At 46.9% G+C, this 26,973-nt stretch overlaps 1 protein-coding gene across 1 annotated transcript; it reads right to left on the bottom strand.

The window, feature by feature from the left end:
* On the bottom strand, positions 1 to 21,212 carry LOC106586006 (G-protein coupled receptor 54). Its single transcript, XM_045706884.2, has 6 exons — positions 20,957 to 21,212; positions 18,134 to 18,258; positions 17,330 to 17,465; positions 8,817 to 9,055; positions 8,201 to 8,359; positions 1 to 234 (listed from the first exon to the last, which is right to left on the bottom strand). The coding sequence occupies exons 1-6, from the start codon at positions 21,210 to 21,212 to the stop codon at positions 1 to 3; spliced, it is 1,149 nt and encodes a 382-aa protein (XP_045562840.2).
* Positions 21,213 to 26,973: the final 5,761 nt, after the last annotated feature.

Here is a 26,973-nt window from a genome sequence, read left to right as displayed (position 1 = left end):
TCAGGTCCCAGATGAAAGAAAGTGCATCTCTGTGTCCACGTTGGGGGCCTGGCATTCTGTCTCCCCCCCCTCCCTCCCTGCCTCCCCCACCCTGCCCCTCCCTCGGCCCTGTGGGCTGAAGACAGAGGGGAAGGCATTTTTAAAGGCCTTTCTGAAGTTGTTGCCCATGAAAGCGTAGACCAGAGGGTTGACAGAAGAGTTGGAGTAGGACATGCAGTGGGCCCAGATCTTCACCTGGCAATCAAAACAAAAACAAAAACAGCACTTTATTTACACGTTATAAATCAAATCAAAACAAAACCAGCTTTATTTACACGTGCATATTTTTCATTTCACATTTATTTAGCCAGGTAGGCTAGTTGAGAACAAGTTCTCATTTACAACTGCGACCTGGCCAAGATAAAGCAAAGCAGTGTGACACAAACAACACAGAGTTACACATGGGATAAACAAACATACAGTCAATAACACAATAGAAATATCTATATACAGTGTGTGCAAATGTAGTAAGATTGGGGAGGTAAGGCAATAAATAGGCCATAGTGGCGAAATAATTACAATTTAGCATTAGCACTGGAATGATAGATGTGCAGAAGATGAATGTGCAAGTAGAGATTCTGGGGTGCAAAGGAGCAAAAAATAAAATAAGAATTTGGGGATGAGGTAGTTGGATGGGCTATTTACAGATGGGCTATGTACAGGTGCAGTGATCGGTAAGCTGCTCTGATAGCTGGTGCTTAAAGCTAGTGAGGGAGACATAAGACTCCAGCTTCAGTGATTTTTGCAATTCGTTCCAGTCATTGGCAGCAGAGAACTGGAAGGAAAGGTGGCCAAAGGAGGTGTTGGCTTTGTGGGTGACCAATGAAATATACCTACTGGAGTGCGTGCTACGGGTGGGTGCTGCTATGGTGACCAGTGAAGCTGAGATAAGGCGGGGCTTTACCTAGCAAAGACTTATAAATTACCTGAAGCCAGTGGGTTTGGCGGTGAATATGAAATGAGGGCCAGGCAACGAGAGCATACAGGTGGTGGGTAGTATATGGGGCTTTGGTGACAAAACGGATGGCACTGTGATAGACTGCATCCAATTTGCTGAGTAGAGTGTTGGAGGCTATTTTGTAAATTACATCGCCGAAGTCAAGGATTGGAAGGATAGTCAGTTTTACGAGGGTATGTTTGGCAGCATGAGTGAAGGATGCTTTGTTGGGAAATAGGAAGCCGATTCTAGATTTTATTTTGGTTTGGAGATGCTTAATGTGAGTCTGGAAGGAGAGTTTACAGTCTAACCAGACACCTAGGTATTTGTAGTTGTCCACATATTCTAAGTCAGAACAGTCCAGAGTAGTGATGCTGGATGGGCGGGCAGGTGCAGGCAGCGATCAGTTGAATAGCATGCATTTAGTTTTACTTGTATTTAAGAGCAGTTGGAGGCCACGGAAGGAGAGTTGTATGGCATTGAAGCTCGTCTGGAAGTTTGTTAGCACAGTGTCCAAAGAAGGGCCAGAAGCGTACAGAATGGTGTCGTCTGCGTAGAGGTGGATCAGAGAATCCCCAGCAACAAGAGCGACATCATTGATGTATACAGAGAAGAGACTTGAACCCTGTGGCACCTCCATAGAGACTGCCAGAGGTCCGGACAACAGGCCCTCCGATTTGACACACTGAACTCTATCTGAGAAGTAGTTGGTGAACCAGGCAAGGCAGTCATTTGAGAAACCAAGGCTGTTGAGTCTGCCAATAATAATGCGGTGATTGACAGAGTCGAAAGCCTTGACCAGGTCGATGAAGATGGCTGCACAGAACTGTCTTTTATCTATGGTGTGGCTGAGGTGCACCCATGACCAGCTCAGAAACCAGATTGCATAGCAGAGAAGTTAGAGTGGGATTCGAAATGGTTGGGGATCTGATGTTAACTTGGCTTTCGAAGACTTTAGAAAGGCAGGGTAGGATAGATATAGGGCTGTAACAGTTTGGGTCTAGAGTGTCTCCCCCTTTGAAGAGGGGGATGACCGCAGCAGCTTTCCAATCTTTAAGGATCTCAGACGATACGAAAGAGAGGTTGAACAGGCTAGTAATAGGGGTTGCAACAATTGCGGCGGATAATTTTAGAAAGATAGGGTCCAGATTGTCTAGCCCGGCAGATTTGTAGGGGTCCAGGTTTTGCAGCTCTTTCAGAACATCAGCTATCTGGATTTGGGTGAAGGAGAAGTGGGGGAGGCTTGGGCAAGTTGCTGTGGGGGGTGCAGAGCTGTTGACCGGGGTAGAGGTAGCCAGGTGGAAAGCATGGCCAGCCGTAGAAAAATGCTTATTGAAATTCTCGATTATCATAGATTTATCGGTGGTGACAGTGTTTCCTAGCCTCAGTGCAGTGGGCAGCTGAAGGAGGTGCTCTTTGTCACATGTGATGACGCTGGAGAGATGAAGCAGGCACGGGGAGTAAAACATTTATTAAATAACGGACATGGAACGAGACAGGAACAGCGTCAGCAAACTGATACAAAATACAAAAATAATAGAGCTGGGGAACTGACAAATATAGGGGAGGAAATTAACAGGTCATAAGTGAGTCCAGGTGAGTCCAATAACGCTGATGCGCATGACGAGGGAAGGCAGGTGTGCGTGATGGATGGCAGGAGTGTGTGATGCAGGGCAAGCTGGCGCCCTCAAGCGCCAGGGGGAGGGAAGAGCGGGAGCAGACGTGACAGTACCTCCCCCTCTTGGGGCGCCACTCGGCGTCCCACCTGGGCGAACCGGCCGAGACATGGGCGCTGGGCAAGCCGGTTGGGGCGTGGAAGCCCGACGAACTGGCAGGAGCGTGACAGCCTGGCGAGCCGGCTGAGGCATGGGAGCCTGACGATACCTCTGCAGAGAGGGAGCCCGATGATCCGGCGGAGAGTGATGTGGGATGGCACCCCCGGTTCCATCGGCGGCGAAATCCACCCCGACGTCACCAACAAAACAAAAAACTCCTGGACCGGCTGGGCGAACAAGAACAGACGATCCGGCTGACGCCCGACGTGGGATGGGCACCATGCGAGCCAACCGGGGCTGGGAAACCTCTCGAGCCAGCTAGGGCGAGGAAGCCCAACGAGCTGGCTAGGCACCCCCGGTTCCATCGGCCGCAACCCAGAGCCGATGTCACCATACCAACCGGAACGCCAATACTTCCCGATGCTTCGTATGAAGGCTGCTGCATTCTGTCACATGGGAGGCTGCTGCATTCTGTCACATGGAATGACGCTGGAGAGACAAAGCAGGTATGGGGAGTAAAACATTTAATAAATAAGGAGACACTCTTATTCTCCAGGATGCAAATTTCTGCTTGAAAATGCTAGCCTTTCCTAACTGCCTGTGTATAAAAGTTGTACTTTTGTGTACTAAAGCTAACTCTCTCTCCTCTGCTCTCATCCTTCTAGACCTATCTGCTGCCTTTGATACTGTGAACCATCAGATCCTCCTCTCCACCCTCTCCGAGTTGGGCATCTCCGGCGCGGCCCACGCTTGGATTGCGTCCTACCTGACAGGTCGCTCCTACCAGGTGGCGTGGCGAGAATCTGTCTCCGCACCATGCGCTCTCACCACTGGTGTCCCCCAGGGCTCTGTTCTAGGCCCTCTCCTATTCTCGCTATACACCAAGTCACTTGGCTCTGTCATATCCTCACATGGTCTCTCCTATCATTGCTATGCAGACGACACACAATTAATCTTCTCCTTTCCCCCTTCTGATAACCAGGCGGCGAATCGCATCTCTGCATGTCTGTCAGACATATCAGTGTGGATGACGGATCACCACCTCAAGCTGAACCTCGGCAAGACGGAGCTGCTCTTCCTCCCGGGGAAGGACTGCCCGTTCCATGATCTCGCCATCACGGTTGACAACTCCCTTGTGTCCTCCTCCCAGAGTGCTAAGAACCTTGGCGTGATCCTGGACAACACCCTGTCGTTCTCCACTAACATCAAGGCGGTGACCCGATCCTGTAGGTTCATGCTCTACAACATTCGCAGAGTACGACCCTGCCTCACACAGGAAGCGGCGCAGGTCCTAATCCAGGCACTTGTCATCTCCCGTCTGGATTACTGCAACTCGCTGTTGGCTGGGCTCCCTGCCTGTGCCATTAAACCCCTACAACTCATCCAGAACGCCGCAGCCCGTCTGGTGTTCAACCTTCCCAAGTTCTCTCACGTCACCCCGCTCCTCCGCACACTCCACTGGCTTCCAGTTGAAGCTCGCATCCGCTACAAGACCATGGTGATTGCCTACGGAGCTGTGAAGGGATTGGCACCTCCATACCTTCAGGCTCTGATCAGGCCCTACACCCAAACAAGGGCACTGCGTTCATCCACCTCTGGCCTGCTGGCCCCCCTACCTCTGAGGAAGCACAGTTCCCGCTCAGCCCAGTCAAAACTGTTCGCTGCTCTGGCACCCCAATGGTGGAACAAGCTCCCTCACGACGCCAGGACAGCGGAGTCAATCACCATCTTCCGGAGACACCTGAAACCCCACCTCTTTAAGGAATACCTAGGATAGGATAAAGTAATCCTTCTAACCCCCCCCCCCCTTAAAAGATTTAGATGCACTATTGTAAAGTGGTTGTTCCACTGGATATCATAAGGTGAATGCACCAATTTGTAAGTCGCTCTGGATAAGAGCGTCTGCTAAATTACTTAAATGTAAATGTAAATGTGTATATTGTTTCCTAACTTCCCTGAAAAGTTGCATATCGCGGGGGCTGTTCGATGCTAATGCAGTACGCCACAGGATGTTTTTGTGCTGGTCAAGAGCAGTCAAGTCTGGAGTGAACCAAGGGCTATATCTGTTCTTAGTTCCATTTTTTTTTTTTTATGGGGCATGCTTATTTAAGTTGGTGAGGAAAGCACTTTTATAGAATAACCAGGCATCCTCTACTGACGGGATGAGGTCAATATCCTTCCAGGATACCCGGGCCAGGTCGATTAGAAAGGCCTGCTCGCTGAAGTGTTTTAGGGAGCGTCTGACAGTGATGAGGGGTGGTCGTTTGACCGCACACCCATTACGGACGCAGGCAATGAGGCAGTGATCACTGAGATCCTGGTTGAAGACAGCAGAGGTGTATTTAGAGGGCAGGTTGGTCAGGATAATATCTATGAGGGTGCCCGTGTTTATGGATTTAGGGTTGTACCTGGTAGGTTCCTTGATAATTTGTGTGAGATTGAAGGCATCTTGCTTAGATTGTAGGACGGCCCGGGTGTTAAGCATATCCAAGTTTAGGTCACCTAACAGTACAAACTCTGAAGATAAATGGGGGGGGCAATTAATTCACATATGGTGTCCTGGGCACAGATTGGGGGTGAGGGGGGTCTATAACAAGCAGCAACAGTGAGAGACTTGTTTCTGGAAAGGTGGATTTTCAAAAGTAGAAGCTCGAACTGTTTGGGTACAGACCTGGATAGTAAGACAGAACTCTGCAGGCTATCTCTGCAGTAGATTGCAACTCCGCCCCCTTCGGCAGTTCTATCTTGGTGGAAAATGTTGTAGTTGGGGATGGAAATTTCAGAATTTTTGGTGGTCTTCCTAAGCCAGGATTCAGACACTGCTAGGACATCAAGGTTGGCAGAGTGTGCTAAAGCAGTGAATAAAACAAACTTAGGGAGGAGGCTTCTAATGTTAACATGCATGAAACCAAGGCTTTTACGGTTACAGAAGTCATCAAAAGAGAGCGCCTGGGGAATGGGAGTGGAACTGGGGGCTACAGGGCCTGGGTTAACCTCTACATCACCAGAGGAACAGAGGAGGAGTAGGATGAGGGTACGGCTAAAGGCTATAAGAACTGGTCGTCTAGTGCATTGGGACGGGGGATAAAAAGGAGCAGATTTCTGGGCGCGGTAGAATAGATTCAGAGCATAATGTACAGACAATGGTATGGTAGGATGTGAGTACAGTGGAGGTAAATCTAGGTGTTGAGTGATGATGAGAGAGTTTTTGTCTCTGGAGGCCCCAGTTAAGCCAGGTGAGGTCTCCGCATGTGTGTGGGGTGGGACAAAAGAGCTATCTAAGGCATGTTGAGCGGGACTGAGGGCTCTACAGTGAAATAAAACAATAAGAACTAGCCAAGACAGCAATAGACAAGGCATATTGACATTAGAGAGAGGCATAAAGCAATCACAGGTGTTGATCAGGAGAGTTAAGACAACAACGGGTAAATGGCGATGAATGGGCAGAGCGGGTTAGTTAGGTACATACAGAACCTGAGTTTGAGGTTGGGGCCAACAGGTAAACAAAATGAGGTACCGTGTTATTGAAACAGTCCAGGGGGCATCAGCTGTGTAGCTGAGTGATCATAGTGTCAAAAGAGCAGCAATAGGTGAGTCAGGGTGCTGTTCGGTAGTCACTAATACGCTAGGCGAGCAGGGGACACGGCGTTCAGAAAGCTAGCGGGCCGGGGCTAGTAGATGGTTCTTTGGCGACATCGTAACAGAATAGCCTGTTAAGACCACATCGGGTGATCACGTCGGCAGTCCAGTCGTGATGGATCGGCGGGGCTCCGTGTCGACAATAAAGGGTCCAGGCCAGTTGTAGCCCTAGAATTAGCTGGTATATGGGCCTAGCTCGAGGCTAGCTCAAGGCTAGCTGGTGCTTGCTTCGGGACAGAGGCATTAGCTAACAGTAGCCACTCGTTTGCAGCTAGCTAGCTGCGATGATCCGGTGTAATGATCCAGAGCGGCAGGAATCCGGTGACGTGGTAGAGAGAAGCAGTCCGATATGCTCTGGGTTGATATTGCGCTGTGCAGACTGGCAGATATTGTTCGAGCTAAGGCTGGCTGGTGACAGAAAAAGGTGAAGACTGCTTGCCGTGGCTAACAAAGACTAGTAGCTAGTTAGCTGGCTAGCTCCTGATGGAAGTTCCAGTTATAAGGAATAACAATAGCAGATCCGCATTGGGTGAGGCGGGTTGCAGGAAAGTATATTTAGTTCGTAGATAGAAAGTGAGATTAAGATAAATATGAAAAAGACTGGCTATTTACACGGGATAAGACAAACACACACGTCCGACTACTACGCCATCTTGGATCAATGTATTGAAGATGCAGTGCTCCACCATCTCTGTTCAGTGCTCCACCATCTCTGTTCAGAGCTCCACCATCTCTGTTCAGTGCTCCACCATCTCTGTTCAGAGCTCCACCATCTCTGTTCAGAGCTCCACCATCTCTGTTCAGAGCTCCACCATCTCTGTTCAGTGCTCCACCATCTCTGTTCAGTGCTCCACCATCTCTGTTCAGTGCTCCATCATCTCTGTTCAGTGCTCCACCATCTCTGTTCAGTGCTCCACCATCTCTGTTCAGTGCTCCACCATCTCTGTTCAGAGCTCCACCATCTCTGTTCAGTGCTCCACCATCTCTGTTCAGAGCTCCACCATCTCTGTTCAGAGCTCCACCATCTCTGTTCAGAGCCTGCCAGGGTTGGGGTCAATTCCATTGAAATTCCAATGTATTCAGAAAATAAACCAAATTCAAATTCTAACTCCACATTTTATGTAATTGAAACGCATTGAAAATAATTGGAATTGGAATTTCTGTGTACTTCCTGAATTGACGAGACGCTAAAGGGAGTTAACCTCAAGCCTGTTATTTGTCCACTGTGATGACAGATGGTTGGTTACCACAGAATAGCTATATGAACAGGCAATAAGATAACTCTCGTGGGAACTGGTGAGGTTGACTAAAGGAGAAGGGTGTGTAGATTGCATTTGGAATATGGCGGAATATTGGAGTAGGGCAGACAGACAGACAGACAGACAGACAGACAGACAGACAGACAGACAGACAGACAGACAGACAGACAGACAGACAGACAGACAGACAGACAGACAGAGTTACCTTGTAGAGTGCATAGGGCAGACAGACAGTTACCTTGTAGAGTGCGTAGGGCAGACAGACAGACAGAGTTACCTTGTAGAGTGTGTAGGGCAGACAGACAGACAGAGTTACCTTGTAGAGTGCGTAGGGCAGACAGACAGACAGAGTTACCTTGTAGAGTGCATAGGGCAGACAGACAGACAGACAGACAGACAGACAGACAGACAGAGTTACCTTGTAGAGTGTATAGGGCAGACAGACAGACAGACAGACAGACAGAGTTACCTTGTAGAGTGCGTAGGGCAGACAGACAGACAGACAGAGTTACCTTGTACAGTGCATAGGGCAGACAGACAGACAGAGTTACCTTGTACAGTGCGTAGGAGCGCAGGTGCGGTCCGAAGGCCTGGAGCAGGATGCAGATCTGGATGGGTCCCCAGCACACCGTAAACAGAACCACCATCACTATCACCATTCTAGACACACGAGACCTGACTGTCGCGCCACGTTCTGCTTGGGCTGTCACCTAGAGGGGGTAGGGGTTAGGGGTTAGGGTACGATTAGGGATGGGGTTCTTGACCATGTTCTGCTTGGGCTGTCACCTAGAGGGGTTAGGGTTTAAGGTTAGGGTACGATTAGGGATGGGCTTCTTGACCATGTTCTTGACCATGTTGACCATCTTGACCATGTTCTGTTATAATCTCCACCCGGCACAGCCAGAAGAGGACTGGCCACCCCTCATAGCCTGGTTCCTCTCTAGGTTTCTTCCTAGGTTTTTTGCCTTTCTAGGGAGTTTTTCCTAGGGAGTTTTTCCTAGCCACCGTGCTTCTTTCACATGCATTGCTTGCTGTTTGGGTGTTTTAGGCTGGGTTTCTGTACAGCACTTTGAGATATCAGCTGATGTACGAAGGGCTATATAAATACATTTGATTTGATTTGATTTGATTTGATTTGGTTCTGGACAGGGTGTGTTGTCTAACTACCTGGTAGTTGTTGTCGGTGGGCTGTACCGAGGGCTGTCCCATGCGTTTGATCATGAAGGCGTAACAGAAGCAGATGGTGATGAGAGGTAACAGGTAGACAGCCAGGAAGCTGTAAAGGATAAACGCTCTCTGGAGGCGGGCTGAAGGAAACGCTTCGCTGCAGTAGGTCTGGGGACCGAACCAACAGCCTTCCTCTAAACGCTGGTACAAAGCTATTGGCACTGACAGCAGGAGAGAACCTGGGGGATATGGAGAGATGGAGAGGTGGAGAGATAGAGATGGAGAGGTGGATATGGAGAGATGGAGAGGTGGAGAGGTGAATATGGAGAGATGGAGAGGTGGAGAGGTGGAGAGATAGAGATGGGAGATGGAGAGATATGGAGATGGAGAGGTGGATATGGAGAGATGGAGAGGTGGAGAGGTGGAGAGGTGGAGAGATAGAGATGGGAGATGGAGAGATATGGAGATGGAGAGGTGGATATGGAGAGATGGAGAGGTGGAGAGGTGGAGAGATAGAGATGAAGAAGTGGAGATGGAGAGATATAGAGGGAGAGATAGAGATGAGAGATGGAGAGATAGAGATGGAGAGATACAGATGGAGAGGTGGAGAGATGAGAGAAATGGAGATGGAGAGATAGAGGGTGGAGAGGTGGAGAGATGGCGAGAGAGAGAGATGGAGAGATGGAGAGCAGGATAGACAGAGAGCAGGAGAGATGGAGATGGAAAGATAGAGATGGAGATATGGAGATATAGAGATAGAGATGGTGAGATAGAGAAGAAGAAGAAGAGATGGGGGGATAGAGATGGAGAGCAGGATAGATAGAGATAGAGATGGAGATGGAGAAATAGAGATTAGAGATGGCGAGATGGAGAAGAAGAGATGGGGGATAGAGAAGAATAAATAGATTTGATTTGATTTGGATCTCTTTTAGTCCCCATTTGGACTAATCTTCCAAGAGTCCTTAAACATTAAAATACAATTTATAATACGAACACATTTTCACATTTAACACACTATTACAAACATACATAATTTACTAACATAATGACCCAATAAAAACTAAATAAAAAAAATATTGATTCTTCATCTACTATAGTCCCACAACATTTCTATGTATTATATTTCAATGGTTTTAAAATAATGTTTAAATGGTATATATTGAAAAGGTTTCTGGTTTGCTCAGTTAATTTATTCCATTTCTTTATTGCTCTAAATCGAAATGTTCTTTTGCCCATTTCTCTTTTCTGTCTGGATAACGCATAGATGGCGGACAATCTATTCCTGGTATTTACGGAATGTCTGTCTCTTACCAACTGATTACCGTTGTGAATAGAACTTGGCCGTTTTAAATGATGTATATTATGAAATAAAATAAGCATGTTTTTTTCAATTATCTTGTCGATTGATGACCAACCAAGAACATTTGCGTATGACTGCAACAGAAGAACCACCGTAAAAACAATCCTTGCTGCTTTGTTCTGTGCAATCTGCAGCCTCCTAACTTCACTTGATGATGCATTTCCCCAGACCTCAGAACAGTAGTTCACCTGATTCTCAATTAATGCTTGTGTTATTTGCTGAAGAACTTTTCCTGGTAAATATTTAGCTATCCTTCTGATTATACATGCTGTTTTGGCCTTTTCCAACATAACCTTGGTTTTCTTGGTGTTTAAAACAAGTTTGTTCTGGCAAACCCACTCCCTGATATTCTCCAAATCTCCTTGTAATCAACCTGGCCCGGGTATCCTGGAAGGATATTGACCTCATCCTGTCAGTAGAGGATGCCTGTTTTTTTTTTAAAAATTTTAAATGCCTTCCTCACCATCTTAAATAAGCATTGCCCCATTCAAGAAATTTACAACCAGGAACAGATATAGCCCTTGGTTCTCTCCAGAACTGACTGCCCTTAACCAACACAAAAACATCCTGTGGAGTTCTGCATTAGCATCGAACAGCCCCCGTGATATGCAACTTTTCAGGGAAGTTAGAAACCAATATACACAGGCAGTTTTCAAGCAGAAATTTGCTTCCTGCAACACAGACTCAAAAAAGTTCTGGGACATTGTAAAGTCCATGGAGAATAAGAGCACCTCCTCCCAGCTGCCCACTGCACTGAGGATAGGAAACTCTGTCACCACCGATAAGCCCACTATAATTGAGAATTTCAATAAGCATTTCTCTACGGCTGGCCATGCTTTCCACCTGGCCACCCCTACCCCTATCAACAGCACTGTACCCCCCACAGCAACTCGCCCAAGCCTTCCCCATTTCTCCTTCTCCCAAATCCAGTCAGCTGATGTTCTGAAAGAGCCGCAAAATCTGGACCCCTACAAATCAGCCGGGCTAGACAATCTGAACCCTTTCTTTCTAAAATGATCTGCCGAAATTGTTGCAACCCCTATTACTAGCCTGTTCAACCTCTCTTTCGTGTCGTCTGAGATTTCCAAAGATTGGAAAGCAGCTGCGGTCATCCCCTTCTTCAAAGGGGGGGGGACACTCTTGACCCACACTGCTACAGACCTATATCTATCCTACCCTGTCTTTCTAAGGTCTTCGAAAGCCAAGTTAACAAACAGATTACCGACCATTTCGAATCCCACCTTCTCCGCTATGCAATCTGGTTTCAGAGCTGGTCATGGGTGCACCTCAGCCACGCTAAAGGTCCTAAACGACATCATAACCGCCATCGATAAGAAACAATACTGTGCAGCCGTATTCATTGCCCTGGCCAAGGCTTTCGACTCTGTCAATCATCACATCATCATCGGCAGACTCAACAGCCTTGGTTTCTCAAATGATTGCCTCGCCTGGTTCACCAACTACTTCTCAGATAGAGTTCAGTGTGTCAAATCGGAGGGCCTGCTGTCCGGACCTCTGGCAGTCTCTATGGGGGTGCCACAGGGTTCAATTCTCGGGCCGACTCTTTTCTCTGTATACATCAATGATGTCGCTCTTGCTGCTGGTGAGTCTCTGATCCACCTCTACGCAGACGACACCATTCTGTAGACATATGTGGACAACTACAAATACCTAGGTGTCTGGTTAGACTGTAAACTCTCCTTCCAGACTCACATCAAACATCTCCAATCCAAAGTTAAATCTAGAATTGGCTTCGTATTTCGCAAAAAAAGCATCATTCACTCATGCTGCCAAACATACCCTGTGTAAAACTGACCATCCTCCGATCCTCGATTTCGGCGATGTCATTTACAAAATAGCCTCCAATACCCTACTCAATAAATTGGATGCAGTCTATCACAGTGCCATCCGTTTTGTCACCAAAGCCCCATACACTACCCACAACTGCGACCTGTACACTCTCGTTGGCTGGCCCTCGCTTCATACTTGTCGTCAAACCCACTGGCTCCAGGTCATCTACAAGACCCTGCTAGGTAAAGCCCCCCCTTATCTCAGCTCGCTGGTCACCATAGCAGCACCCACCCGTAGCACGCGCTCCAGCAGGTATATCTCACTGGTCACCCACAAAGCCAATTCCTCCTTTGGCCGCCTCTCCTTCCAGTTCTCTGCTGCCAATGACTGGAACGAACTACAAAAATCTCTGAAACTGGAAACACTTATCTCCCTCACTAGCTTTAAACACCAGCTGTCAGAGCAGCTCACAGATCACTGCACCTGTACATAGCCCATCTATAAATAGCCCAAACAACTACCTCTTCCCCTACTGTATTTATTTATTTATTTTGCTCTTTTGCACCCCAGTATTTCTACTTTGCACATTCATCCAATGTAAATCTACCATTCCAGTGTTTTACTTGCTATATTGTATTTACTTTGCCACCATGGCCTATTTATTGCCTTTACCTCCCTTATCTCACCTCATTTGCTCACATTGTATAGACATATTTTTCTACTGTATTATTGACTGTATGTTTGTTTTACTCCATGTGTAACTCTGTGTTGTTGTATGTTGTCGAACTGCTTTGCTTTATCTTGGCCAGGTCGCAGTTGTAAATGAGAACTTGTTCTCAACTTGCCTACCTGGTTAAATAAAGGTGAAATAAATAAAATAAAAGTAAAGCTTGCTGTACCTGTTGAACCGATTGTCTTGCTGTATAAATCATCTGCAAATATAGTAGCTTGAGTTACAGATAAGGCATAAGGAATGTCGTTGGTATATATAAAGTTAAGAAGTGGCCCAAGGCAGCTGCCCTGCGGTATTCCACAGTTTAACACACGAGGGGAAGAAAACAACACATTGATATAGGTGGACTGTTTCCTATCAGTTAGATATGACTGTACCCAATTCAATGCTACCTCCTTAAAACCATAATGCATTAATTTTGTTAAAATTATTTCATGATCCACTAAATCAAATGCTGCACTGAAATCTAAAAATAGTACACCCACAAACGTGCCATTATCCATAGCATTGAACCACTGGTCAGTCATGTCAACCAATGCAGTGGTAGTGGAATGGTTTTTGCGATAAGCATGCTAATTGGCTGTAATCGGATAATTATTTTCCAAATGGAGATGAGAGAGATGGAGAGATAGAGATGGAGATGGAGAGATGGAGATGGAGCGATATAGAGAGAGAGAAATAGAGATATAGAGATGGAGAGAGAGATGGAGAGATATAGAGATGGAGAGAGAGATGGAGATGGATGGAGAGATGGAGATGGAGAGATATCAACGAATTGGTGAGGGCACTAGAACAGTCTGCAGCACCCGGCCTCACCCTACTAGAACCTGAAGTCAAATGTCTACTGTTTGCTGATGATCTGGTGCTTCTGTCCCCAACCAAGGAGGGCCTACAGTAGCACCTAGATCTTCTGCACAGATTCTGTCAGACCTGGGCCCTGACAGACCTGGGCCCTGACAGACCTGGGCCCTGACAGTAAATCTCAGTAAGACCAAAATAATGGTGTTCCAAAAAAGGTTCAGTCGCCAGGACCACAAATACAAATTCCATCTAGACGCCGTTTCCCTAGAGCACACAAAAAACTATACATACCTCGGCCTAAACATCAGCGCCACAGGTAACTTCCACAAAGCTGTGAACGAGCTGAGAGACAAGGCAAGAAGGGCCTTCTATGCCATCAAAAGGAACATATAATTCAACATACCAGTTAGGATCTGGCTAAAAATACTTGAATCAGTTATAGAGCCTATTGCCCTTTATGGTTGTGAGGTCTGGGGTCCGCTCACCAACCAAGAATTCACAACATGGGACAAACACCTAATTGAGACTCTACATGCAGAATTCTGCAACAATATCCTCAGTGTACAACGTAAAACACCAAATAATGCATGCAGAGCAGAATTAGGCCGATACCCGCTAATTATCAAAATCCAGAAAAGAGCCGTTAAATTCTACAACCACCTAAAAGGAAGTGATTCCCAAATCTTCCATAACAAAGCCATCACCTACAGAGAGATGAACCTGGAGAAGAGTCCCCTAAGCAAGCTGGTCCTGGGGCTCTGTTCACAAACACAAACAGACCCCACAGAGCCCCAGGACAGCAACACAATTAGACCCAACCAAATCATTAGAAAACAAAAAGATAATTACTTGACACACTGGAAAGAATTTACAAAAAAAACAGAGCAAACTGGAATGCTATTTGGCCCTAAACAGAGAGTACACAGTGGCAGAATACCTGACCACTGTGACTGACCCAAACTTAAGGAAAGCTTTGACTATATACAGACTCAGTGAGCATAGCCTTGCTATTGAGAAAGGCCGCCGTAGGCAGACCTGGCTCTCAAGAGAAGACAGGCTATGTGCAACACTGCCCACAAAATGAGGTGGAAACTGAGCTGCACTTCCTAACCTCTTGCCAAATGTATGGCCATATTAGAGACATATATTTCCCTCAGATTACACAGATCCACAAAGAATTCAAAACAAACCCAATTGTGATAAACTCCCATATCTACTGGGTGAAATACCACAGTGTCCATCACAGCAGCAAGATGTGTGACCTGTTGCCACAAGAAAAGGTCAACCAGTGAAGAACAAACACCATTGTAAAAATACAACCCATATTTATGTTTATTCATTTTCCCTTTTGTACTTTAACCGTTTGTACATCATTACAACACTGTATATAGACATAATATGACATTTGTAATGTCTTTATTCTTTTGAAACTTCTGTGAGTGTAATGTTTACTGTTAATTTTTATTGTTTATTTCACTTTTGTATATTATCTACCTCACTTGCTTTGGCAATGTTAACATATGTTTCCCATGTCAATAAAGCCCCTTGAATTGGATATAGAGATGGGGAGATAGAGAGAAAGAGATGGAGAGATATAGAGATGAAGTGATAGATATAGAGATGGAGAGATAGAAAGAGATATAGAAATATAGAGAGATGTAGATGGAGAGATGAGATGTAGAGATAGAGATGGAGAGATAGATAACGAGAGATAGAGGGACAGAGATTGAGAGATATAGAGAGATAGAGATGGAGAAATAGAGATGGAGAGATATAGAGATATAGATATAGAGAGATGGAGACAGAGAGATATATAGAGATAGAGAGATATAGATAGAGAGATAGAGCGATAGAGAGATAGAAAGATAGAGATAGGAAGAGATGGAGACAGAGAGATATATAGATATATAGATATAGAGAGATGGTGGTGTGATGTGTGGTGTGTGGTGGTGTGGTGTGTGTGGTGTGGTGTGTGGTGTGGTGTGGTGTGTGTGGTGTGGTGTGTGTGGTGTGGTGTGTGGTGTGGTGTGGTGTGTGTGGTGTGGTGTGGTGGTGTGGTGTGTGGTGTGTGGTGTGGTGTGTGGTGTGTGTGGTGTGGTGTGTGGTGTGGTGTGGTGTGTGTGGTGTGGTAGTGTGTGGTGTGGTGTGGTGGTGTGGTGGTGTTGTGCGGTGTAGTGTGTGGTTTGTGGTGGTGTGGTGTGGTGTGTGGTGGTGTGGTGTGTGTGTGTGGTGTGTGGTGTGGTGTGGTGTGTGTGTGTGTGTGGTGTGTGGTGTGGTGTGGTGTGTGTGTGCGGTGTAGTGTGTGGTTTGTGGTGGTGTGTAGTGTGGTGTGTAGTGTGGTGTGTGTAGTGTGGTGTGGTGTGGTGTGGTAGTGTGGTGTGGTGTGTGTGGTGTGGTGTGGTGTGTGGTGTGGTGTGTGGTGTGGTGGTGTGGTGTGGTGTGTGGTGTGGTGGTGTGGTGTGGTAGTGTGGTGTGGGGGTGTGGTGTGTGGGGTGTGGTGTGGTGTGTGGTGGTGTGGTGTGTAGTGTGTAGTGTGGTGTGTGTGGTGTGGTGTGGTGTGTGTGGTGTGGTGTGTGTGGTGTGGTAGTGTGGTGTGTAGTGTGGTGTGTGGGGTGTGGTGTGGTGTGTGGTGGTGTGGTGTGGTGGTGTGTGGTGGTGTGGTGTGTAGTGTGTAGTGTGGTGTGTGTGGTGTGGTGTGTGTGGTGTGGTGTGTGGTGGTGTGTAGTGTGTAGTGTGTAGTGTGGTGTGTGTGGTGTGGTGTGTGGTGTGGTGTGGTGCGGTGTGGTAGTGTGGTGTGTAGTGTGGTGTGGTGTGTGGTGTGGTGTGGTGTGGTGTGTGTGGTGTGGTGTGTGTGGTGTGGTAGTGTGGTGTGTAGTGTGTAGTGTGGTGTGGTGTGTGGTGTGGTGTGGTGTGGTGTGTGGTGGTGTGTAGTGGTGTGTGTGGTGTGGTAGTGTGGTGTGGTAGTGTGTGGTGTGTAGTGTGTAGTGTGGTAGTGTGTGTAGTGTGGTAGTGTGTGGTGGTGTGGTGTGTGTGGTGTGGTAGTGTGGTGTGTGTGGTGTGGTGTGGTAGTGTGGTGTGGTAGTGTGGTGTGTAGTGTGTAGTGTGTTGTGTGGTAGTGTGTAGTGTGGTGTAGTGTGTGGTGTGTGGTGTGTGTGTGTGTGTGTGTGTGGTGTGTGTGGTGTGTAGTGTGTAGTGTGGTGTGTAGTGTGGTGTGGTAGTGTGGTGTGTAGTGTGTGTGTAGTGTGGTGTGTGTGGTGTGTGTGTGGTGTGTGTGTGTGTGTGTGGTATGTAGTGTGGTATGTAGTGTGGTGTGTGTGTGTGGTGTGTTTGGTGTGGTGTGGTGTGGTGTGTGTAGTGTGGTGTGTGTAGTGTGTATTGTGGTGTGTGGTGTGTGTGTGTGTGTGTGTGTGTGTGTGTGTGTTGTGGTGTGTGGTGTGTGTAGTGTGGTGTGTGTGTGTGTGTGTGTGTGTGTGTGGTGTGGTGTGTGTAGTGTGGTGTGTGTGTGTGTGTGTGTGTGTGTGTGTGTGTGTGTGTGTGTGTGTGTGTGTGTGTGGTGTGTGTGTGTGGTGTGTGTGTGTGTGTGTGTGTGTGTGTGTGTGTGTGTGTGTGTGTGTGTGTGTGGTGTGTGTGGTGTGGTGTTTGTGTGTGTGTGTGTGTGTGTGTGTGTGTGTGTGTGGTGTGTGTGGTGTGTGTGTGTGTGTGTGTGTGTGTGTGTGTGTGTGTGTGTGGTGTGTGTGTGTGTGTGTGTGCGTGTGTGTGTGTGTGTGGTGTGTGTGGTGTGTGTGTGTGTGTGTGTGTGTGTGTGTGTGTGTGGTGTGGTGTGTGTACCTATCCAGATGGAAACAGAGATCGTCACGGCCATGCGAGGGGTGCGGTGGCGTAGAGACTGTAGAGGGTAGACGGTCACGTAGCAACGGTCAACACTCATAGCAGATAGAGTTATACAGGTCGCCTGGGCTGTCACCTGGAACACAGTTATACAGGTCACCTGGGCTGTCACCTGGGACACAGAGATACAGGTACACAGGTCACCTGGGCTGTCACCTGGAACACAGAGATACAGGTACACAGGTCACCTGGGCTGATACCTGGAACACAGTTATACAGGTACACAGGTCACCTGGGCTGATACCTGGAACACAGAGATACAGGTACACAGGTCGCCTGGAACACAGTTATACAGGTCGCCTGGGCTGTCACCTGGAACACAGTTATACAGGTCGCCTGGGCTGTCACCTGGGACACAGAGATACAGGTACACAGGTCACCTGGGCTGTCACCTGGAACACAGAGATACAGGTACACAGGTCACCTGGGCTGATACCTGGAACACAGTTATACAGGTACACAGGTCGCCTGGGCTGATACCTGGAACACAGTTAATCAGGTTGCCTGGGATGATACCTGCAACACAGTTATACAGGTGGCCTGGAACACACACTAATCAATATTGCATTTTTACAATAATTTAGTTAAAAGCACAAATATCACCTTTGAGCTTCTATGTTTAGACAAAACAGATACAGACCCTGCTGAGTCCAACTCTGACCCCTGTGTGTGTCTTCCAGGTGACCCACCTGTTGCAGGTAGCTGACCGGCTGGCAGTCTGTGGTTTGTGTGTGTGTGACCCACCTGTTGTAGGTAGCTGACCAGACGGCACATGAAATCTCCGAACACCCAGCTTGGCAGGGGGTACAGGGTAGCGGTGAAGGGAACACAACACACCAGGAACATTATGTCTGTGGTGGCCAGGTTCACTGGACAGACAGGGTAGAGGTTAGAGGTTAGAGGGTAGGGGTTAGAGGTTAGAGGTTAGAGGGTAGGGGTTAGAGGGTAGAGGGTAGCCAGGGACACAGGACAGAGAGGTTAGAAATTAGAGGGTAGAGGGTAAAGGGTAGAGGTTAGAGGGTAGGGGTTAGAGGGTAAAGGGTAGAGGTTAGAGGGTAGAGGTTAGAGGTTAGAGGGTAGGGGTTAGAGGGTAGAGGGTAGAGGGTAGAGGGTAGAGGTTAGAGGGTAGAGGGTAGCCAGGGACACAGGACAGAGAGGTTAGAGGGTAGAGGTTAGAGGTTAGCCAGGGACACAGGGCAGAGAGGTTAGAAGTTAGAGGGTAGAGGGTAGAGGGTAGAGATTAGAGGTTAGCCAGGGACACAGGACAGAGAGGTTAGAGGGTAGAGGTTAGAGGTTAGCCAGGGACACAGGACAGAGAGGGTAGAGGGTAGAGGTTAGAGGTTAGCCAGGGACACAGGACAGAGAGGTTAGAGGGTAGAGGTTAGAGGTTAGCCAGGGACACAGGACAGAGAGGGTAGAGGGTAGAGGGTAGAGGGTAGAGAATAGAGGTTAGAGGTTAGCCAGGGACACAGGACAGCGAGGGTAGAGGGTAGAGGGTAGAGGTTAGAGGGTAGAGGGTGGGTAGCCAGGGACACAGGACAGAGAGGGTAGAGGGTAGAGGGTAGAGGGTAGCCAGGGACACAGGACAGAGAGGGTAGAGGGTAGAGGGTAGAGGGTAGAGGGTAGAGGGTAGAGGGTAGAGGTTAGAGGGTAGAGGTTAGAGGGTAGAGGTTAGAGGGTAGAGGGTAGATGGTAGAGGGTAGAGGGTAGAGGTTAGAGGTTAGAGGGTAGAGGGTAGATGGTAGAGGGTAGAGGGTAGAGGGTAGAGGGTAGAGGTTAGAGGGTAGAGGGTAGATGGTAGAGGTTAGAGGGTAGAGGGTAGATGGTAGAGGGTAGAGGGTAGAGGGTAGAGGGTAGAGGTTAGAGGTTAGAGGGTAGAGGGTAGAGGGTAGCCAGGGACACAGGACAGAGAGGTTAGAGGTTAGCCAGGGACAGAGGACAGAGAGGGTAGAGGGTAGAGGGTAGCCAGGGACACAGGACAGAGATGTTAGAGGGTAGAGGGTAGCGTTGAAGGGGACACAACACACCAGGAACAAGATGTCTTTGTTTCACTGCAGGGACACGGCACAAAGAGTACAGACACGTAGTAGAGGTTGATATAACAGCATGGTCACAGAATTGACATAACAGAGTTGACGTAACAGAGTTGACGTAACAGAGTTGACATAACAAAGATGACATAACAGAGTTAACATAACAGGGTTGACGTAACAGAGATGACGTAACAGAGGTAATGTGACACAGTTGACATAACAGAAATGACATAACAGTTGCCATTACTGAGTTGACATAACAGAGTTGACATAAGAGTTGACATAACAGTGATGACGTAACAGAGTTGATGTAATAGTTGCCATTACTGAGTTAACATAACAGAGTTGACATAACAGAGATGATGTAACAGAGATGACGTAACAGAGATGACGTAACAGAGTTGACATAACAGAGTTGACATAACAGAGTTTATGTAAGAGTTGCCATTACTGAGTTGACATAACAGAGTTGACGTAACAGAGTTGACGTAACAGAGTTGACGTAACAGTGTTGATGTAAGAGTTGCCATAACAGAGTTGACATAACAGAGTTGACGTAACAGAGTTGACATAACAGAGTTGACATAACAGAGTTGACATAACAGAGTTGACGTAACAGTGTTGACGTAAGAGAGTTGACATAACAAAGATGATGTAACAGAGTTAACATAACAGAGTTGACATAACAGAGTTGACGTAGCAGAGTTGACATAACAGAGTTGATGTAAGAGAGTTGATGTAAGAGTTGCCGTTACTGAGTTAACATAACAGAGTTGACGTAACAGAGTTGACATAAGTGTTGACATAACAGATTTGACGTAACAGAGTTGATATAACAGAGTTGATGTAAGAGAGTTGATGTAAGAGAGTTGACATAACAAAGATGATGTAACAGAGTTATCATAACAGGGTTGACATAACAGAGTTGACGTAACAGAGTTGACGTAACAGAGTTGACGTAACAGAGATGACGTAACAGAGTTGACATAACAAAGATGACATAACAGAGTTAACATAACAGGGTTGACGTAACAGAAATGACGTAACAGTTGCCATTACTGAGTTGACATAACAGAGTTGACATAACAGAGTTGACATAACAGTGAGGACGTAACAGAGTTGATGTAACAGTTGCCATTACGGAGTTGACATAACAGAGTTGACATAACAGAGGTGATGTAACAGTTGACATAACAGAGTTGACATAACAGAGTTGACATAACAGAGTTGACATAACAGAGTTGACATAAGAGTTGACATAAGAGTTGACATAACAGTGATGACATAACAGAGTTGATGTTAGAGTTGCCATTACTGAGTTAAAATAACAGAGTTGACATAACAGAGTTGACGTAACAAAGTTGATGTAACAGAGTTGACGTAACAGAGTTGACATAACAAAGATGACGTAACAGAGTTGACATAACAGAGTTAACGTAACAGAGTTGACATAACAGAGTTGACGTAACAGAGTTGACGTAACAGAGTTGACATAACTGAGTTGACATAACAGAGTTGACGTACAGAACAGTACCTATATAGAAGTTGGTGACAGTCCTCATCTGCTGGTGCCTGGTGATAACGTGGATGACCAGAGAGTTTCCCACCAGGCCGACCAGCATGATGAGGCTGAACAGGGTGGGCACTAGCCAGGCATCCACCAGCACCGGGGGTCCCTGAACATCCTGGTCCTCCAGAGAGGCTGACCGGTTACACAGTAAGCCTGAGAGGTCCATTTCGGCCAGGGGAAGGAGGCTGCTCGGACCGGTCTCCACGGGGCTGTCCGTCATTCTGCACAAGTACCGCAGCAAGTCCACTGCCCTGATCTAAAATAAGCAATAGTGGAAAAAGGATGTTAAAATTTTTGTTCTATAATATTTTTTTCAAATTCATGTTCCAATCAAATTGAGACAAAAAACATTTATTTACTGGATCTAAATCAGGTAAATAAAGGTGAAAATAATATCTAATTTCTGTTTGATCTGTGTTTAGAATCATTTATCAAAAGGTAGAGGTCGCATCACCTGTTCGGAGAATTCCTCTTTTAGCTCACTCCTACCAAGAAGTTCTGGATACTCGACGACCAGTTCAGATCTCACACAGGAGATGGTGTCCTCCTGCACCCTGGTCAATGTTCGCTCCAGTGTCCTCCTGCACCCTGGTCAATGTTCGCTCCAGTGTCCTCCTGCACCCTGGTTAATGTTCGCTCCAGTGTCCTCCTGCACCCTGGTCAATGTTCGCTCCAGTGTCCTCCTGCACCCTGGTTAATGTTCGCTCCAGTGTCCTCCTGCACCCTGGTTAATGTTCGCTCCAGTGTCCTCCTGCACCCTGGTTAATGTTCGCTCCAGTGTCCTCCTGCACCCTGGTTAATGTTCGCTCCAGTGTCCTCCTGCACCCTGGTTAATGTTCGCTCCAGTGTCCTCCTGCACCCTGGTCAATGTTCGCTCCAGTGTCCTCCTGCACCCTGGTTAATGTTCGCTCCAGTGTCCTCCTGCACCCTGGTTAATGTTCGCTCCAGTGTCCTCCTGCACCCTGGTTAATGTTCGCTCCAGTGTCCTCCTGCACCCTGGTTAATGTTCGCTCCAGTGTCCTCCTGCACCCTGGTTAATGTTCGCTCCAGTGTCCTCCTGCACCCTGGTTAATGTTCGCTCCAGTGCCCTCCTGCACCCTGGTCAATGTTCGCTCCAGTGTCCTCCTGCACCCTGGTCAATCTGTAAAATATCAGCTCTCAGTTCAAAGCACTCTGTCAAAGCCACAGACAGACAGACAGCACTGACTTCAGAGGTAGAGAGAAGAGAGGGGAGGGGGAGGGGATAGAGAGGGGAGGGGGTAGAGGGAATAGAGGGTAGAGAGGGGAGGGGGTAGAGGGAATAGAGGGTAGAGAGGGGAGGGGGAGGGGATAGAGGGGATAGAGGGGAGAGGGGAGAGGGGAGAGGGGAGGGGATAGAGGGGATAGAGGGAATAGAGGGTAGAGAGGGGAGGGGGTAGAGAGGGGAGGGGGTAGAGAGGGGAGAGGGGAGAGGGGAGGGGATAGAGGGGATAGAGGGGATAGAGGGGATAGAGGGTAGAGAGGGGAGGGGGTAGAGAGGGGAGAGGGGAGAGGGGAGAGGGGAGAGGGGAGGGGGAGGGGATAGAGGGGATAGAGGGGAGAGGGGAGAGGGGAGAGGGGAGGGGATAGAGGGAATAGAGGGTAGAGAGGGGAGGGGGTAGAGGGGAGAGGGGAGGGGGAGGGGATAGAGGGGAGAGGGGAGGGGGGAGGGGGAGGGGATAGAGGGGAGAGGGGAGAGGGGAGGGGGGAGGGGGAGGGGATAGAGGGGATAGAGGGTAGAGAGGGGAGGGGGTAGAGAGGGGAGAGGGGAGAGGGGAGGGGGAGGGGATAGAGGGAATAGAGGGTAGAGAGGGGAGAGGGGAGAGGGGAGGGGGAGGGGATAGAGGGTAGAGAGGGGAGAGGGGAGGGGGGAGGGGGAGGGGATAGAGGGGATAGAGGGGATAGAGGGTAGAGAGGGGAGGGGGTAGAGAGGGGAGGGGGTAGAGAGGGGAGAGGGGAGAGGGGAGGGGGAGGGGATAGAGGGGATAGAGGGGAGAAGGGAGGGGATAGAGGGTAGAGAGGGGAGGGGGTAGAGAGGGGAGAGGGGAGAGGGGAGGGGGAGGGGATAGAGGGGATAGAGGGTAGAGAGGGGAGGGGGTAGAGAGGGGAGGGGGTAGAGAGGGGAGGGGGTAGAGAGGGGAGAGGGGAGAGGGGAGGGGGAGGGGATAGAGGGGATAGAGGGTAGAGAGGGGAGGGGGTAGAGAGGGGAGGGGGCAGAGAGGGGAGGGGGTAGAGAGGGGAGAGGGGAGAGGGGAGGGGGAGGGGATAGAGGGGATAGAGGGTAGAGAGGGGAGGGGGTAGAGAGGGGAGGGGGTAGAGGGGAGGGGGTAGAGAGGGGAGAGGGGAGAGGGGAGGGGGAGGGGATAGAGGGGATAGAGGGTAGAGAGGGGAGGGGGTAGAGAGGGGAGAGGGGAGGGCTGCAGTCAAGTTGAGTAGTCAGTCAGTCAGGTTGGGTACTCAGTCAGTCAGGTTCAGTAGTCAGTCAGTCAAGTTGGGTAGTCAGTCAGTCAGGTTGGGTAGTCAGTCAGGTTGGGTAGTCAGTCAGTCAGGTTGGGTAGTCAGTCAGTCAGGTTGGGTAGTCAGTCAGTCAGGTTGGGTAGTCAGTCAGGTTGGGTAGTCAGTCAGTCAGGTTCAGTAGTCAGTCAGTCAAGTTGGGTAGTCAGTCAGTCAGGTTGGGTAGTCAGTCAGTCAGGTTGGGTAGTCAGTCAGTCAGGTTGGGTAGTCAGTCAGTCAGGTTGGGTAGTCAGTCAGTCAGGTTGGGTAGTCAGTCAGGTTGGGTAGTCAGTCAGTAGGTTGGGTAGTCAGTCAGTCAGGTTGGGTAGTCAGTCAGTCAGGTTGGGTAGTCAGTCAGGTTGGGTAGTCAGTCAGTCAGGTTGGGTAGTCAGTCAGTCAGGTTGGGTAGTCAGTCAGGTTGGGTAGTCAGTCAGTCAGGTTGGGTAGTCAGTCAGACAGGTTGGGTAGTCAGTCAGTCAGGTTGGGTAGTCAGTCAGTCAGGTTCAGTAGTCAGTCAGTCAAGTTGGGTAGTCAGTCAGTCAGGTTGGGTAGTCAGTCAGGTTGGGTAGTCAGTCAGTCAGGTTGGGTAGTCAGTCAGTCAGGTTGGGTAGTCAGTCAGGTTGGGTAGTCAGTCAGGTTGGGTAGTCAGTCAGTCAGGTTGGGTAGTCAGTCAGTCAGGTTGGGTAGTCAGTCAGGTTGGGTAGTCAGTCAGGTTGGGTAGTCAGTCAGTCAGGTTGGGTAGTCAGTCAGTCAGGTTGGGTAGTCAGTCAGTCAGGTTGGGTAGTCAGTCAGGTTGGGTAGTCAGTCAGTCAGGTTGGGTAGTCAGTCAGACAGGTTGGGTAGTCAGTCAGTCAGGTTGGGTAGTCAGTCAGTCAGGTTCAGTAGTCAGTGAGTCAAGTTGGGTAGTCAGTCAGTCAAGTTGGGTAGTCAGTCAGGTTGGGTAGTCAGTCAGGTTGGGTAGTCAGTCAGTCAAGTTGGGTAGCCAGTCAGTCAGGTTGGGTAGTCAGTCAGACAGGTTGGTAGTCAGTCAGTCAGACTCTCTCTCCCTCCCTTCCTCCTTCCCTCCCTCCCTCCCTCCCTCCCTCCCTCCCTCCCTCCCTCCCTCCCTCCCCATTCCCACCTGCTGAGGGGATACCACCTCCCTCCCTCCCTCCCCATTCCCACCTGCTGAGGGGATACCACCTCCCTCCCTCCCTCCCCATTCCCACCTGCTGAGGGGATACCATGTTTATATTATATAATGTCACAGGCCCAAGTACAGTGAAATGCATCTCTTGCAGCTCTAACCAAACAAGGCCATAATCAATAACAATCTAATACTATAATTAACAAGGGAGAACAAAAACACAAAGTAAACAACGATACAGTTAATACCATAATATATACAGTTAATACCATAATATATACAGTTAATACCATACTATATACAGTTAATACCATACTATATACAGTTAATACCATACTATATACAGGGTCAGGTTAATACCATAATATATACAGTTAATACCATAATATATACAGTTAATACCATAATATATACAGTTAATACAATACTATATACAGTTAATACAATACTATATACAGTTAATACCATACTATATACAGGGTCAGTTAATACAATACTATATACAGTTAATACCATACTATATACAGTTAATACCATACTATATACAGTTAATACCATAATATATACAGTTAATACCATACTATATACAGTTAATACCATAATATATACAGTTAATACCATACTATATACAGTTAATACAATACTATATACAGTTAATACCATACTATATACAGTTAATACCATACTATATACAGTTAATACCATACTATATACAGTTAATACCATACTATATACAGTTAATACCATAGTATATACAGGGTCAGGTTAATACCATACTATATACAGGGTCAGGTTAATACCATACTATATACAGTTAATACAATACTATATACAGGGTCAGTTAATACCATACTATATACAGTTAATACCATACTATATACAGGGTCAGTTAATACCATACTATATACAGTTAATACCATACTATATACAGGGTCAGTTAATACCATACTATATACAGTTAATACCATACTATATACAGTTCACACCATACTATATACAGTTAATACCATACTATATACAGGGTCAGGTTAATACCATACTATATACAGGGTCAGTTAATACCATACTATATACAGTTAATACCATACTATATACAGGGTCAGTTAATACCACACTATATACAGGGTCAGGTTAATACCATACTATATACAGTTAATACAATACTATATACAGTTAATACCATACTATATACAGTTAATACAATACTATATACAGTTAATACCATACTATATACAGTTAATACCATACTATATACAGGGTCAGTTAATACCATACTATATACAGTTAATACCATACTATATACAGGGTCAGTTAATACCATACTATATACAGTTAATACCATACTATATACAGTTAATACCATACTATATACAGTTAATACCATACTATATACAGTTAATACCATACTATATACAGGGTCAGTTAATACCATACTATATACAGTTAATACCATACTATATACAGTTAATACCATACTATATACAGTTAATACCATACTATATACAGTTAATACCATACTATATACAGGGTCAGTTAATACCATACTATATACAGTTAATACCATACTATATACAGTGTAATACCATACTATATACAGTTAATACAATACTATATACAGTTAATACAATACTATATACAGTTAATACCATACTATATACAGGGTCAGTTCCAGGGTCAGTAGATATATACAGGGTCAGTTAATACCATACTATATACAGTTAATACCATACTATATACAGGGTCAGGTTAATACCATACTATATACAGGGTCAGTTAATACCATACTATATACAGTTAATACCATACTATATACAGGGTCAGTTAATACCATACTATATACAGTTAATACCATACTATATACAGGGTCAGTTAATACCATACTATATACAGGGTCAGTTAATACCATACTATATACAGTTAATACCATACTATATACAGGATCAGTTAATACCATACTATATACAGGGTCAGGTTAATACCATACTATATACAGGGTCAGGTTAATACCATACTATATACAGGGTCAGTTAATACCATACTATATACAGTTAATACCATACTATATACAGTTAATACCATACTATATACAGGGTCAGTTAATACCATACTATATACAGGGTCAGGTTAATACCATACTATATACAGGGTCAGTTAATACCATACTATATACAGGGTCAGTTAATACCATACTATATACAGTTAATACCATACTATATACAGGGTCAGGTTAATACCATAGTATATACAGGGTCAGGTTAATACCATACTATATACAGGGTCAGGTTAATACCATACTATATACAGTTAATACCATACTATATACAGGGTCAGTAGCTATATACAG

The sequence above is a fragment of the Salmo salar genome, chromosome 24, assembly GCF_965601325.2.
Source record: "Salmo salar chromosome 24, fSalSal1, whole genome shotgun sequence".
NCBI classification, from domain to species: domain Eukaryota; kingdom Metazoa; phylum Chordata; class Actinopteri; order Salmoniformes; family Salmonidae; genus Salmo; species Salmo salar.
Note: the sequence above shows the minus strand (reverse complement) of the source record. Positions and strands in the feature narration are given on the sequence as shown.